At 31.8% G+C, this 17,875-nt stretch overlaps 1 protein-coding gene across 8 annotated transcripts in view; it reads right to left on the reverse strand.

Annotated features, from left to right (window-relative positions):
- Positions 1–10,927: 10,927 nt before the first annotated feature.
- The window catches only part of LOC107066108 (defective proboscis extension response 14), a 243,895-nt gene continuing 236,947 nt past the window's right edge, over positions 10,928–17,875 (reverse strand). For all 8 annotated transcript variants that reach the window (XM_089177431.1, XM_089177430.1, XM_089177428.1 and 5 more), the window contains one exon: positions 10,928–16,340. In XM_089177431.1, the coding sequence (XP_089033557.1) occupies positions 16,243–16,340 (98 nt within the window). In that variant the 3' untranslated portion in view covers positions 10,928–16,242. The remainder of the gene's footprint in view (positions 16,341–17,875) is intronic.

Below are 17,875 nucleotides of genomic sequence, written 5' to 3' on the forward strand. Positions count from 1 at the left end.
CGTTTTCATTTGTATTCATTAACTCGGGCCTCCATCGTTGAATCTTTTTTTTCTTCTTCTTAATTAAAGCTTAAACCATCTTAAAAGCGTACAAAATGGAACAAGGAACAAAAAAATTCTTGAACCCATATTTTTGTGTTTGTTTTTTTTTTTTCATATAAACGCGAACATGCGGTGCTGCAAGCAACGACATTACCACTAGGAGAGGCTGCTAATGGTTTTTTCATTGATTAAGAAAAGCGGTCTAGATAAAAAGAAAAAAATAATTCCCGTTTAAAATTCTTATTCGATTAACTCGTTCCTGTCAGGGTTAGCACAAGATAACCATAATTCGTTTCAACCCCTTGGAAACTAATCGCGAGATCGAAGAGTCTTTTAAATCGCATTGATCAAGAAAACTGTTCGAAACTACCTGTTTATTTTTTAACTTAACACTTTATGAGTTAATATAAAATACGTTATAGTAACTATAAACATAAACATTTAATTATAAACTCGTATAATGAACGTTTCATTTCTTTTTGCCAATTAATAAGACGAGAGAGAGAGAGAGAGAGAGTAGTAATGATAGTAAATGAAAATTGTGAGATAACAAATTTTTCGAGAAAAGTACTGAATGCAATTTTTTTTTACATTAAGGAAGAGAGCAATCTTTTTCCTAGATTAAGATTCTTTTTTATATAATTTTTTTTTTATTTTCACCAAGACCGTCATTTTTTCATCAAATAATAATCACCGTTTATTACTCGTCAGAGATAATGTTTCTTGATCATGCCAAATAAGTTACACTTGAATAATAATTTCATTCTCATCACGGCCCATAACTTGTAATAATAATAATAATTTACATCAAAGAAATATGTTCATATAAATTTATTGTACATAGATGAAAATCTACGTATAATATATTTGCATAAATAATTTATAACATACGTCCTACATATATTTATAAATAAAATTGGAAATACATTTATAACGAAGCACATTTATATTTTAAATTTTCAACTCCGTAACTTTAAAATTTTTAACTTACGACCACGGAGTTAAAAAAAGGTACCAAATTCTTTCCTGTTTTGCATAATTTCGAATACCAAATTGGGAACGACCAAGTGGCGAATGAGAATAAAATAAAAAAAAAAAAGAAAGTAAAAAGTAAAAAGGGAAATCGGTAAACCGCGATTCCCTTTTTTTGTGGATGATCATTGGCGGTGACGAAAGTTCAGGGATACTTTAGTAAAAAAAAAAAAAATGTATAAAGGGCCGTAATGTCGTGGTAGTTTCACCGTGGTGTAATTTCCACGTTCTATCCAGGGCCATATTTCCATGGGATTTTCAGCGAAACTCACGAGAGGGGAGAAAGGGGGGAATGGAAACGACAACGCTTGGCGGCGTGATAATAAGTAAACTTTCGATTGCCGAAGCGACCTATTAAGATAAGGCACTATAGGTAAAAGAAAAAGAAAAAGAAAAAGAAAAAGAAGTGCAGTGAGAAACCACTCTGGTTGAGTTTTAAAGGAAGGTTGTGCCAGAAGGTAGCTTGCGCACTACTCGAGAAATCGCTTGAAGCTCCGAACAAGGAAAAGAAGAAGAAGAAGAAAGGGAAAAAGAAAAAGTGGTTAGAAAGGGAGAAAGAGAATAAAGAGGGAAAGGAAATAGGTTGAGTGGAAGGAGAAGGAAGTCTACAGCTTGGATTGGTTGGAATAGGATAATAAGAAAGCAGTCAGGCGATTTCGAAAGAGGAAAAATAGAAGAAGAAAATAAACAAAAAGAAAAAAAAAGAAGTAGAAAAAAAGCAAGAGAAAAGAAGGAAAGAATAAATGGAATAAAATGACGATATACATCGGGGTTGGGTTGGGGGGTTAGGGTGTAGAGGGAGTTGGGGTAGTTCGATAGGTCGGCAGATCGATTAAGATTAAACGCCTAGTTAGCGAGTTTAAGGACGCTGCGATGGAAAGTCAGGAGATTGAGTTTGCTGGGATTGAAATCAAGAAAGCCAGCCGTGGCCGTTTAATTTGCAAATGGAATAGAAGGACTTCGTTCGTTCGAGAATCCCTTAAAACCGCATCGTAGTGAAAGAGAAGGAAGTTTATGTGATATGTACGTAAGTATCAATCATTGATTACCCATTCTGTTAATCTTATTATTTTATCTTTTCTTTTCGTACTCTTTCAAAAGTCCCATTGTAAGTTAATAAACCTTGAAGAAAATTGAGTCAAGATCTGAGAACATGTGTGTCTTTTACTTTCACTTACTTTTCTTGTTGTCTGATATATATTTCGTTGATATAGTACTCTCATATTATTAAGTAATTGATTTTCTTCTAAAACTCGCTAGATACAATCACTTTTCATCAGCTTTGTTACTCCTTTCTTGATGTTACGACAAAGAGAGAGAGAGAGAGAGAGAGAGAGATATCTTTATTTCTAACTTTCTTTCTTTTGTATTACCTAGCAAAGAATCACGAGAAACTGATTGTTCCATGTCGACTTCAGTACTCTAAGGGATTCTTCGGTATTACATGTGGTACAATGTAACTAGTGACTTTTGTTCAGATTATTGGACTCGACAAAGTGAAGAAGATTTAACAAAAGCTACAAATTTATAATATAATTAATCGTGATGTTATTACAACTCGGTTCTAAATTAAGAGAACTTACGTATTATCAAGTTAAATGTATTTCAGTAGATAAGATCATAAATGAGTTAAAAATAACTTTAATGGATGACATTTGAAATGAAATGTCTTAAACTACGTATATTCAAGGTTTTATATAAGATTTCTACCTATACATACACAACATTATATCTAGGTAGTCATTTTATGAGAAACAAATTAGTGGGAATGCTCCTTTTAAATTATAAGGATAAAGAAGAAACGTTGAAGTTTAGTTGAAAACGTATGAGAAACGTGTACGTTTTACTCTTTTCTTTCTTTTCAACGAGGAGGTTTACAAATACGAATTCTTTCAAAAAAAAAAAAAAAACGTTTCTTCGCAAACGAGGTGAGAAAAAAGAATAGTCCGAAGAGAGAAAGAGTTGGTGTTAAAATTAACACGTTAACGAGGATTCTTCAGCTAGCTATTTGTTCAAGCTTACATTTAGTGCAAGCTACGTTGGTAGCATAAGTTTTCTTTCCTAGCTAATTTTCAAATCTCGAACAAACGTGGAAGACACTTCAAACATTTTTCTTCTTAGCTTCTTATCTACGTTAGTCGTGTCAACAGGGTAGGTTGAGGGTGTGGGAGAGCTATACATTTTTCATTCCACCCAGATATTTTTTTTTCCTTCTTTTTATTCTAACATTTTTCTTTTCTTGCTTTATTATATCTCTTTCAAAGAATATCCACCGGATGTCACTCACATAGTAAAAATAGATTCGATTTGACGAAACGATCGAAACGATCAACGAGTCATTCTCGAAACTCTTACTCTCTCTCTCTCTCTCTCTCTTTTTCTATCTATCTACAGGTTATTTCAAAATCTTATTCTATTTCTTCAAATCGTATTAAAGAGAAAAAGAAATAGAAAAAAGTCGAATAAAAGTAGAAATCTATATGACCATTTTGTTTTTTGCTACTCACTTGATAGAAATTTGATTTCGATTTTTTGACTAACTTCATTTCAATGTTTTCAAATATTTCTATTCTTTTTCTCGAGACGGTAATATTAAGAGATAAAAGAAGAAAAAAAATAAGGGGAGGGGAGATAGCATTTGTCTATGTATAAGTTTGTAGATATATTTACGTGTGTATGTGTGTGTGTGTGTGTGTGTGTATGTGTGTATAAGCAGAGGTACTACGTGTAGGTAGTGATCTGAAGATAGCTCGAGACACGTAAGGAGATTACGATCTTGAAGAAAGGGACTTTGATTCGAGTCGATTTAATTCGCCTTTAGACATCGCGATAAGAAGATGCAGAGTTTTGAAAGACGCTATATATAAAAGAAAATGGAAAAAGTAAAAGGAAGGATGATAGTAAGAATGAGTGGGTGGGGGAAGGCACTTTGTTCGATGGTGGAACGACGATCCAGTGAATCCTTTCTTTCTCTATTTTTTTTCTATCTATCTCTCTCTCTCTCTCTCTCTCTCTCTCTCTCTTTCTATTCTTTTTTCTCTCTTGCGCTTTCGACAGACGGTTCGGACGGATTCAATCTCATTAAGGGAGTAAGACGAGCTAGGAAGAAATTCGTTGCAAATTCCAATGTCTAGCTATCTTCTCTCGGTCACGGTGATGCCGCGAGGAGAACGAAAAAAAAAAAAAAGAAAAAAAGGGAATCAAAAGACTACGACGACGACGACGAACGACTGTGAGATGCGGTTCGAGAAGAAACGTCGTACAAGACGAACGTTCGAACGTGATCGAACGAACTCTCGAATAGTAGTAAGAGAAAGAATAAAACAAAAACAAAAAGAACTTCGACATTTATTACCGTGGATTTTGTTCGTAGTAAATAAGTATTTGGAAACAATATAAGAAATGAAATTGAATCTTGGTAATATTTGTCATTAGCTACGAATAAAGATTAAATTTAATTGAAAATATCAAATATCAAATATATGTAAAATAAATTGTATGTTGATATATATGCATTGAAATTAATATAAAAAAAAAAAAAATGATAATTCTTTGAATGAGAAATCATGGAGAGAATAAAAATGTTTAATCGATCAGCCTAAATTGGCAATGAAACAAAAAGTTTTTGAATTTTATAGTAGAGAAGAATTTTGTCGTTAATTAACCACCACTCGACCCTTTCCAAATTCGACGTTTTACCTGATGCTAGTTAAGTTCAAGTGGTAATAAAAAAGAATTATGTCTCGTTGTTGGTCGTTTTAAGACGTTAACGTACGACATAAAAGTTTCCCCTTGTTTTTTTTTTTTATTTTACTTCCTTTTCTTTTTCTTCTTTTTTTTTTTGTTTGTAAAGCAAAGAAAAATATATTTTCCTTTCTCGAAGAAATCGTTTTCACTTTGATTCTATACCATCTTAGAATCACAAACGAAGGAAAACCACAAACGATATAGAAGTAGTAGTCGAGTTCTCGAGTAAGGATTCGAAAAGATTTGCGTTTTGTGCGAAGAAGGGGTCATGGGAAAAAATAAGGAAAAAAAAGAGAAATGTTCTAGTTTCTCTCTCTCTCATCGTGAAAAGTTTCTCAATATAGGAAAGTGCGTCTAGTCAAAGTTTCGTTTAAGAGGAATCTTTAGCAGTAATTTTCTCTAAGGACCATTTGGTCCTTCCTTTTCCCTTCCCAAAACAGTAAATACTTCTACGTTAATGTTAACCGATAAAACGACGTGACCGATTTAGTAAAGGGTCGATCGGTCACGAAGACAATCAGTCGAATTAAAAGCTCGACTAGCTCGCGAAACGAGAATTGCCGATAAAACGAGAGGCTTAAGCCGTCAGCTTTCGCACTGTCCATTCGAAACTTGATAAACGATCTAGATTCAATGTCCGAAAGGAAACGATAGGTATTCTCTACTTTCTGAAAAACGAATGACCAGTTTAATCGACGTAAGAATGAAGTGAAACAACTTTTGATAAGAATCTTACTTTAAATCGTTTTTTCTTTACAGCTCTAACTATCATAAAATACGAAACTTTCAAGTGATCAAAATGACAAACAATTGTCGTAGATTATTTATATTTCAAATTATTTCTTATTTTATTTCTTATATTTGTGGTCATAATTATGAAAGTAGATATTAAATTCTATGTAATATTGAAATAACAAATACTATCTAAAGGTTTATTTTTGACAAAATCGTAAAAATTACATTGAATCAAATTAGTTTAAAATAATATCATATAAATATAATAATAATAATAATAATACAATATAAAATAAATAATAGTTATAAATAATATGATATATAACTGATTAACTCATTTCTTTTTTGTAAATTTTAACTTAGACAACTTTCATAAATATTTGCACATTTATTTTTATAATTATTTTTGAAATTAATTTTCCTTTTACTGAAATAACCACGGACTTTAAATTGACAAATTAGATACTATAAACTATGAATTATTAGATCGATTAAAATAGATCGATCGATTTAATTTAATAACGTGTGGTATTTACGCATTTCGACGTTTAGAAGATGAGATCTCACGGAAGAGTTGGGAGAGAGAGAGAGAGAGAGAGAGAGAGAATTATCGAAGCTGCGGTAGCATTGCGGTGTCGTGTCCATTAATTCGACCTTAGCCTAAGGGGGTTAAAATAATTAATCCTACTATCCAGAGCTGCCGCGATTAAACGCTACGATTAAACTGGACCGTGGGTTTACTTAACCGAAAATCCGCGTATTGGACTCTCGCGCACGTGCTAGTTTGCACATCTTGGTCTTACCTACTAAATACCAAACCTGCTACGATCGATTATATTACCTCCTTGAACCTTTTACCTATTGTATTGGCAATCTTATTCGAAGATGGATACGTTCGTGAGAGAAAACAAAATTCTTTGAAACGATCAGTTTATTAATTTTTCAAATTAATTGTATAATTTATAATAGATAAAATGTGGAACGTAAATATATACCACTTTACAACTAGATTTCCAATTTGTCAATGTATTAGATCTTCTATGAAATATCAATGAGACTTATGATATATAGATATATCTACCTATACTGTGTGTATACAAAGCATACACATATATAGTATATCTATCTATCTATCTATTCTCAAAAGCGATCAACCGAGCAAAACGAGGAGTTTTCTCGAATTCCCGTTCTTCCCACGGAAACTCGCAAGCGAAATTCAATACCACTCTGGTACAACCTACTGCGCTGCCTCGACGCGATACACGAACGGATATATTGAAATATTCAATGGAAATGGGACAGTCGTGAGAGGGATAGAGAAAGAGAACGAGAAAGAACGAGAGAGTGAGTGAGTGAGTGAGTGAAAGAGAGAAACGACTTTTACTTCTCTAAGCGGTATTTTCGATGGGTACATCGTTCCACCATCAAATACTCGGACTACTAGGACACGAATGCTTTCGATTTTTCAACGTTCGAAGTTTCAACATTCTATGGCGGAGAAATGGTTGAATTAAAATAGAGTATATGATGTTTGGTAAAAACAAAACCAAAGCTATTACATACACCCTAGTTGTTCTATCATCGGTGAGATGGATGAGTGCATGGATGAATGGATGGATGGATATATAGTCTTGATAGTGTTGGTGTCATGGGTGCATTTACTCGAGGGGAGTATCCCATTTGCGGACGGTCAAAGAGACAACCTGTTTATACGCACGTAGTATCGCTATTGTTGGCAAATTGGCGGTGGACGGATCTGTCGACAATGACCAAGGTTTGATGGAGTAATGGACGTTCACTGTCGACGTGTTGACCCGTACAGACGATATACGTTGTAATGATGCGTCCGTGCTTACCAACACACTTGCTACCGACACACATGTAAACACCAACGTTTGGATCTACATGCCTGGTAGACTGACTAATACAGACAACCTAGGACAGTCGATACTACCTAACCTACGCACACACGATTTCACTATATCATACATTCTAAAGTTTCTCTTTGTAAATCATTTGTTATCTACTCTCCAAAGATACTTCTAATTTTTCTTTTTTTTCCCCCCCATTAAATTTATCAACGACAGATTTGAATCCCTAAGCCTATCGTTACTTTTTTTTATTTATTTCTAAAAAGAATTATTTACAAAATTTCATTCAATCGAATTGTTAAACTAAAATGGAAAAAAAAGGAATTGAAAATATGTTTCAACGTGTGTGTTCTCTTTCGTTTATGTTATAAGCATAAAAATATGAAAGTTTTCGACGAATAGCAATGTGGCAGTCGTATGCTAATACAACTCACTCTCTCTCCCCCTCCCTTACTTTTCTTTGCGTTAATAAGTTAGCTTTCCCATCTTCCTTCTCATTTTTCTTTTTTTTTTTTTTTTTTTACTCTACTAGAGGCAGGATGATGCATAACCTGGTAACGGTATGCACTGTGAGATTCCACGTGCGACGTGGCGGACTATGTTGTACGTGCTACCGCAATGTAAAATTATGACGAAGCATACGTCCCACCCACCCCCTCCCTCCCCCCTCTACCCCCTCCTCTCTCTTCTATCTTTCTTCTCAATCCTCCCTTTTCCCCTTTTGCTACGGCTAGCAAGCAATGTTGCCTGCACCCTTCGCGCGTCATGCGATCCAAAAGGGAGGAAAAGATGCCACGAATGAAAAAGGTAAAGTCACAGGAGAAACGTGATATATTTTTCCTTCTATCTTTTCTCTCGAAGATATAGTTCTTGTCGTGTTCAACTGTAACCTATACTACTTTGCATTTAAAACAAAAATAAAAAATATCAAATATATATAATATATTATAATCGTAGAGAAATATAATACTTTTCTTCAACTTTCTTTCTTTTGTCAAAACTTTTGTGAATACAGAGAACGTATTTATGTATAAAATTAATAGACTGTCTCTTTATAATGTTTTTTTTCTTTTTTTAAATGAAACTTCTCTTTCATCTTATTCGTGATAAAAAAAAATAATGAAAAATATATTTCAACGTTTTAATAAGTTTTAACTTTATGAACTCTCTCTTTTCATTATTCCTGTCTATAACTAAAAATGAAATCTACGTTTATATTAGTTTCAGGTGGTTCATTTTGAGTATAAATTATATGCGACAGGTCACAAATTATCAAATAACATTTTTGATGAATGAAATTATATTCAACGTTTATATATAAATGGATATTTTAAAATGGAATACATTTAATAATTAATATTGATTTTGATCGACGCAACTACACGTGCTAACGTTAAAACAAAACAATAAATCTTTCTTTAATTTAATATCCATAAATCACAAATGTACAAATATCAAATAAAATAAAATAAAAATAGAAAAAAAGAACAATGTATCACATCGAGCAGCAAAAGTTGAAAAAAAAAATTTGAACGAAAAGAAAAAAAAAGTTAAGGGTAAAACGTAGAAGAAGGAGAAAAGAATAAATGTTAAGTGTAACGTAGGACGTAACCGGGTCGAACCTTTGGAGCAGAAAGCTCGTGATGTAGGTTCAACTAACGAACGCGAAAGAAGCATTGCTGTTGGGGGTGCGGGGTTTGGACGGGTAGGAGAAATTACGAGGAGAAAACGAAATAACGGGACCGGCCGCGAACGAATACACGTGCGTGCTTCGCGTGTACGATCTCTCGTCGTACCCTCTTTGGACTAGGGTCGGGAACATACTTCAACGTGTTCAACCCTTCACCCCCGACATTTTCAGCGCGTACGACTGGCGGACGCGTCCTTCTGATTTACCGCTCTTACGGAGAGCTATATGCTCCCGCACCGCGTCTAAAGTCTTGTATATACTCTTTCTCTCTCACTCACGCACACATACACATACACAAGAAAGTAGATACGAGTGTCTCGAGTACTGCCGCGATAACTCGTCTGAAACGTAAACTTTACTAAATTATCTTTCTCATCTAATAAACTTCTTGAAAAAGAAAATAAATCTAAATGAGATTTAAGTAGACTGTTCGTATATATTTCTTTTCTTTTAAGTATTATTATATAGAATTAAAGTAAGTAGTATTAATCAATATTTTCCTGAACATTAATATATGAAAATTGATTTTTCTACTTAATATCAAGCCACCAACGCGGGCTTTACTCATACTTTTTTTATGATACAATAGACAGTAATATAAATAAAAACTAAATATATAAGTAGTATAGGTCAATTATAAACTAAAGAGTAGTATAAATCAGTGATATAAAATATAAGAAGTATAAATTAATAATACAAATTAATATGCTTCTTTGTTACCGTAATTCAACGATTAAACGAACAAGTAGCAGGACTTTACGAAATGATAAGTTTATTCTTAGCTAAGTTAGTTGTAAGAAAGTAAGTTAGTAATATAAATTAACGTTTCCTAAACCTTCACTAACTCTCGGGAAACGTAAGAAAGACAACTCGCTTATGATATATTTTAAATCGGCAGCTGTAAGAAGAGAAGAGATCAAAATAAGTTCATGGTTCCAGTTCTAGCGACACTTTCCGCTTCACGGTTATAATACTGTTGAAGTTTCGTCTTCCGACTATTGCAAGGACTATTACAAGCAGTCTGACTCGTTCGCGAGTTTATCACTCAGCAGATACTTCGAACCGACTTCATTGAGTACAAAGAAGCAACTCCTCCCATTTACCATCCACATCGTTCCATTCTTAGTTATCTAACTCGTTCCACATTGAGTAAAACTGAAACCGTGCGTAAAGGCTTTTCAAAAGTCTTGTAATAACTGAGCGAAACGTTGACATTTCTCGTGACTTCCAAGGAAATTCTCATAGTCGTGAGATGAGTGGCTAAATGATAAATATGATTTACTTTTTATTTCATTTTTTGTTTCTAAAAGTAGTCAAAGTAAATGAAAATTTTACAATGTTCTTGAAAAAAGGAAAAAGAAAAACTTTAAAGATTAGCGTTCAATGGTAACGTTTTGGAATTAGGATTGAATGAAATATATAAAAAAAAGAAACGTGAATTCACAAAATACTTTGATCATTTTCCATTGGTTATTCTTTAGTTTCGACTAGCATTTAAATTCGTTATTTTAAAATCTCATAAAGAGCTTAGATGAAATGCTAAAATACGAATTAACGAGACTAATATTTGTCGTATTTTTTTATATCATTAAAATATTATTTATACGAGATTAAATTTTAAAAAAGAAGAAGAAGAAGCAAAAAATGCATATATATTTATCGTATAATATTATAACATAAAGTATCTATGAAAATGATCGACTTACCGTTACTAGGAAAAAACTGCGAATTTATGGGCTGCTGTTGCTGTATAATAGAAACAAAAAGAATAAGAAAAAAGACAAGGTAGAATGAAAAAATCATGGGAAGATTAAGTACTATGAATTTTATTGTATTCTCCTTTCCCGAATCTTACAAATAGTGAACAGCGAATATCGACATTAAATGGATTTTTTTTTCTTTTTATTTTCGTTTCCTTGAGCTTTCACGTTGTCATTCCATCGAACTTAGAACACTAGTTCTCACTTTCATATAATCATACACGCTTCTATTCAACAGACATACACGAAAAACACACATACACACACATACACTTGTTCTCTTCATCTTTCTATCTTTGTTTATTTCATTCATTCATTATTTTTTACGCACAATCTCGTTCGCCCAGCTTAACTGATTAATGATCGTTTATTAGTGCCAGTAAATTACAATGATTTATTAGAAGACCTCGACTCGTTCGTTTTTTTTTTTCTTTATCGTTTATCTTACGGATAAATTGCTATGGGCATGACGGGAAGTGTGATTATCGATCGACGACTTTAATATTGCCAACAAAAAGAAAAAAAAAACAACTGTCAACACCTTATTCGTCAAAGGATCACTGTAGTATCTTTTTTCGTTTGGTTTCGTGTATTTTTTTTCTTCTTCTTCTTCTTGTTTTTTTTTTTTTTTTTTTTTTTTTAACATTTTTCTTAATTTTTATATTTTTTTTTCTTCTTTTTTTCATTCGATTTTTTTTTTATTTCTTTATATCAAACGCACGGACGCAACGACGCATTTTTAATTCGAATTGAAAGTTATTCTAGTAATCTCATTGTATTTGTTACATTTATTGTATTATTTTTTATATACGTGTGTAAATATATTCGTTGAAGAAAAAAATACAAGTTGAGAATATTGAGAGCAACATCACGAAAATTGATATTTATTTATTTATTTGAGATAAAAAAGAAATAATCTTATATCGAGCTTATCTATGAATTTAATATCGAAAATATCGTCATTTAATTTAAATCTTTTATCAATATTGCTTCTACAATTTTAATAATGACGTGTATTTCGATCTTTTCATCTAAGATAAACATAAACTGGAACAAAATTTTAAAATCTTAGCATTGATATCTACTACTATTTGCACTTTGTAACATTTTACGAAAGGGAAATAACTGAACAAGATAAACGAAACTACGAATAAACAAAGATTATTACACTAGGTAGAATACAAAGAACACGATCGAAAACAAAATCATTCTATAACAATCTGTTTATCTATCTATAGTTATATTTTATGAATCTTCTAGATAGTTAAAGAGAAATATACAAACAAAAATACTGAGAAGAAGTAAAAAGTGAAACAATGAGAGAATACACTCGAACGGGATTTTAACTCACTAAAACTATTTATAGTATATAGTATACTATAGTATCATCTATAGAAAACCCCCATAAAGTCGTTATAAACGTCGTTATCAATGTATCGTGCCATAACTTATCTTAGTTTTTAAATTTTCACCAATACTATCGATCCCATCAATGCCAGAGATATCTTCGATTCTACTACTTTTTTTCGCGATAAAATCTCATCGATCTGTTTCGATTAATAACATCGAGTACGAATTGAAAATTTCAATGATCGTCTTTCGTTTTTTTTTATCCTCAACCCCCTCACCTTCCCCATTGACCGCCTCTCTCAGTCTTTTCACTTCTCACAGTCAAGGAGATAAAAAGAAAAACAATTTTGCTTGTATTTCCGATAGTCTGACTTGAACGTTTAATATCCTATATCTTTTTATAAGTGGATATTATTATATTTAATATCTTCTCAAGTGGATTGTTGGTTTACGTTCGGTTATTCCGTTTTAATCGATAGTAAAACGCTATATATAGGAATTCAGTGGTATATCCTTCACCACTTTTTCTTCTTTTTAACGAATTTTTGTGAAAAAAAAAGAACAAATAGAAATACTTTTTTATCCATTACTATCGTATTTACTTTGTTCAACTATTTTACGAGAGAGAATTTCTTTATAAAATGTTATTTCTATTTTATCTCAGACACAAGATAGTAATAAGTGAAGTATTAATTTAAGTCTATATTCAATCAATCAATTTTTGTTTTCTATTTAAAAAATAAAAGTACGTTTAATTCGTCGAATAGAAAAAGAAAATGAAGAAGATCTTAGAGCTTGAAATTTTTTCTGTCGGATTATCGAACTAAGATTGCAAAATTAATATTCTTCAAACGTTAACTCAATCAACGATGTTTTTCTTCCAGATACCAAAACAAAAACATGAGAGAGAGAGAGAGAGAGAGAGAGAGAGAAAGAGAGGAAGGTAGAGAACAAGTAGTACGATTTTTCGTTATTCGACCATGGTGGATAACCGTGGTGCGGCGTAATAATTAAATTTATCACGAACAGTGCCAGTGGTGCAGGCGGATGTGGTTGTTGCGCGACGGCTTTCCCTAGCCCCCAGTTTGAAATATTTTCCAGCTGCAACGTTCAATAATGCCTCCCGTTAAATTATCGTATTATATGGGCTTGAGGTGGGTGAGAAATGGAACAGCAGTAGGGTGGGGTGAGAGGAGTGGGAGGGAAAGAGAAAGGGAAATGGGAAAAGGAAGGAGAGAGGGAGGGTGCAGCAGCTTTGGTGGTACCGGAATACAGAAAAGGGATGAAAAAGAGAAAACACAGGACATCCCCACAAACGATTTAACAGTCCGTGTGCGCATCATTGTCCTGTAGTTCTACTTAACGATTTATAGTCATCGATACCATTTCCAATCGAACAATTTACTTTTCTTTCTAAACAATAATAAAATTATTATATTATATAGCCAGTAACATAAAAATTTTTTTTCGTTCGTTCGATCAACACTACAATTTTTTTTATCATTTTGTGATTAAATACGAATAGGAAAATTTGGTTTTTATTTCGAAATAAATAAATGTTTTTGTATTAAATACAAAGTACCTATAACAAAACTATGTGTAATTACAATTTATCTTATATTTTCTTTCTTTTTCTGCTTCCTTTGATCAACACGAACAATTCTGGTGTATTTTGTATCCTGATATGTACCAACCTACCAAACAAACTTGTCTCGATTCGATAGCAGGGAAAATCTAAAAAGTGTAAACCGAATTTACATTTAATTTCTTTTTCTTTCCAAATCTCTGACCAATAAGTGATTTTTTGAATGCTCAAATTGTCTGACGTATATCGTTAAGTTCTCGTATACGCACATAAAATGCATTCACGCATACATATACACATACATACATACATACGTATATATATATATATATATATATGCATTCATAGATGCAATCATTTGTCATGTTAATCAAAGTTCGGATCGATGACCTCTCGTTTTCCGTTAAATAGTTCGTATTTGGCACGAACGAGAAACGACATTCGATGACAGGCCCGTAGATTAATTTACAAGCCTTTCAACGTACTCACCTATAAATCCTGTAACTAACTACGGCTAATTCATATGCAATGACGTTGACGAGTGTCAATCAGCCAACCCCGTTCGACAGATTATTAACGAATTATTTTAACTTTTGAAAATAATTTGCTTCTAGTCCTCTCTCTAAATTTTTTTTTTTTTGGGAATATGGCAGGTGATGACCTATTTTTTTATATTTTGTTTAAAAAAAAAGAATTTAATTAATTGATAAAGCGAAATAAACGTGATTAGGGATAAAATAGATCGAACTTTACGAATTTAACTTTATTTATCGATCTACGATACATTTGCAAAAATGATGATTATCCTTCGTGAGCGGGTCGATAATCAAAGTGCTAAATTTACTATATCCAACTAGCCCGTACGTGGAAAGCATATTTGCATAGTTCACAGGTTAGTAAACGCTTCGGGGGTTACTCACATAAGGGATTTGACATATTTTATTAACGATTCTACGTTGAAATCTCCTATGTATGTTCCAAAAAGAATTATTATTATTTTCATTGATAAGCTCGATCATTTTATTCGACTTCTATTTTTTATCGGAAAATGGTAAAAAATTTTTTCTCATTAAGTATTATCGAATTACGATTTCATTTGAAAATGTCACTAAATTAATTCTCGAACTGTCTTCGTTTAAAGCTCTCGTTTACATTTTCATCTGAATGTTGAAAAAAAAAATTTGACCTACCATCTTTTCATTTCTTCCTTTTTTTATTCGATATACGTATCTATACAGTACGTTGAAAATTGAGTTGATATGTTGAATAGCAAATGTCAATCGTAAGTTTGATTAGGATCGACATTATTATTTTATTTTTTCATTGTTTCATTACGTACGATATCGTAGATACTTAAACTCGCATTTAAAAACTCAAGAAACAAAAATTGATATATTTTCTTATTTAACAAAAATGAATAAAAAATGATGTCGTCGTCATTGATCCATTCGTTCGCATTTGAATTATGATTCTCATCGTTCATACTCATCACCGAATCACGAATTGTTTTTCGTGATACTAACGAATACGTATACATATAAAATGCGATGTATGTTTGTAGGATTGTGTTTGTTTGTGTGTGTATGCGTACGTGCGTGTGCGCGTGTTTGCTTATATATATATAATATGTGTATATATATATATATAATATAACAGTATCGGATGTCCAGTCACTCGACGTCCATGATTTTTTTTCTTTTTTTATTTTTATTCCCTTCATTTTTATTATTATTATTATTAGTAGTATTATAATTAGTATTATTATTTAATAATTATTAGTATTATTATTTTTATCCCTTCGTATCGGGCAAAGATAAAGTATGCTCGCAACGATTTTGGAACGTGCCATTTTTTGTTGTTGTTATTCGTACGAGTTTCCACACGCGTAATATAACATTTTATAAGATCGTGATCGATATAAACGTTCGTGCGACGAATTTGAAACTATTGAACACCGGAAATGAAATTTCGTTGCTTTGAGCTCGTGTAAAATGTTGTTTTGGTCTCGAGTTTATCTCAGAATTGTTATTATATATATGTATATGTATAAGAGATTTTTTGATTTGACACGAGACCAATTTAAAACAGAGTTTATTTAAACTTAATAATTACTCCTTCGAACGTATTTCTTTTTAAATCGTGAAATTATTCAAAGGAACACGGTGGACACTCGGCTAACAGGATGAGATCTTTTCGATTCTTTCAATTTTTTTTATACCATTTTCTTCCTTCATCATTCTTCATAACTTTTTCTTCATTTCTATTTTCCATATTCTTTTTCTTTTCTTCTTCTTTATCTTCTTCTTCGTCTTCTTCTTCATCTTTTTCTTTTCGATTCAGCCGATTCCTATGTCCTCGCTCGTGATAAAAAATTAATTAGCACCATTCGTATCGCGGAGCTACTTAGCAGCACCTCATCAGGTATCACGGTCACCTCAAAAGTGATGACAATGTCGCAAGGATGATTAAAATCAATGGTGCCCTTGAACAACCATTTCCACCATGCTGCATCGCTGCTGGATTCTCTCCTGAAATCATTTCATTAATAATATTTATTAGATAAATTTCTAAATAATTATTTAAACATTTATCAAGTTTACTATTGGATTTTCCAATACGTTTTAATGTAAAACATGTAAGGTTCAAACAGAGAGAAATATAATAAACTGATGATGAATGATATGTGTGATAGTTTATTTAATTAATTATGTGATGTTAAGCGGTATTTATGAAAAGTTTACAAAAAGTCGTGGGGTTACAAAAATACAGAATACAAACAAAAATTTATGAATATAAGACCAACTGACTGACTGATAAACTGATAAACTAACTGATAATATATACGCAGACAAATATAACAGACTGAAAGTATAATTATTGAACTGAGAAGTAAGGACTAATACAGACGGATAAACAGATATGCAGACTGATACAGACTAAAGAACTGATAGACTAAGACTAATACAGACGGATATACAGAAAAACAGATATGCAGACTGAAACAGATTAAGAACTGATAGACTAAGACTTGATTGACTGCAGACTATCACATATTTATATCATAAATAAGTAACACCCCTTTGGAGAGGGAAGGAGATTATGAATAATATCGACCAATAGCAGAAGGATCCTCCCCCCCCCCCCATAGTCAACCGATGGGTACAGCTTTTGTTTTTGGTAAAGATCGTAGTGGAAATCATACATAAAAGAACTTTGTTTTTTTAAACAACAGAATATCGTTCTCTCCCAATCTCCAAGTGGAGTTTCCTTTCACTAAGGATCGATAGCGTATTCAAACAGGAAATAGAATAAATGAAGAATTAAATATGAATTTTATCGTCTACGATAGCGTATTTGAACAGAAAATAAAATGCAGGAAGGACTAAATATTAATTTGATCGTCTACAAACATTTATTTTATTTTTTTATTCGTAGATGAATTTAAAATTTAATATTGTTAATTCGAACGTCAAATTCATTCATTACTAGCCAATGGCCTTTTTTTAAGTTTGCATTTTTAAATGTTTTTTTTTTTTTTTATAATTGTAACTTTACAATGAAATATATATTAGTTAAAATTATTAGATTGTACCTCGGTGATTTATAAAAATATTAAAAATTCTCTACTATTTTATTTTAAATCAATGATTAATGATATAAAATAATTTTTATATTAAAAAAAAAATAATAATGTTTGCAAAAATAGTTCTATTTAATTAATATGAATATCATTGTATAGTTAATTTAATTTCTTTTTTTTTTTTTACATTTTCGTGTTGTGGTGTATAATGGGTTAATATTGGGTTACCTTTTTAGTTTATAAGAAATAATTAATGATATGTTAGTAATATATTAGCGTTATAATAAATTTATAAATCATTAGGGTAAATGTATTGTATAATATTCTCTTCTTTATTTTTCTCTTTTTTTTTTTTCTTTAATGGAATAATCGAAAAAGTATTAAGTATATCGAAAAAGAGAAGAAGAAGAAGAAGAAGAAGAAGAAAAAGAAGAAGAAGAAACTTTTTCCTCGAGTAAGTTTAATAGCCGTTAAAAGATTTCA

Source organism: Polistes dominula, unplaced genomic scaffold (assembly GCF_049000335.1).
Source record: "Polistes dominula isolate Pdom_NZ unplaced genomic scaffold, Pdom_raw_medaka contig_20, whole genome shotgun sequence".
NCBI classification, from domain to species: Eukaryota; Metazoa; Arthropoda; class Insecta; order Hymenoptera; family Vespidae; genus Polistes; species Polistes dominula.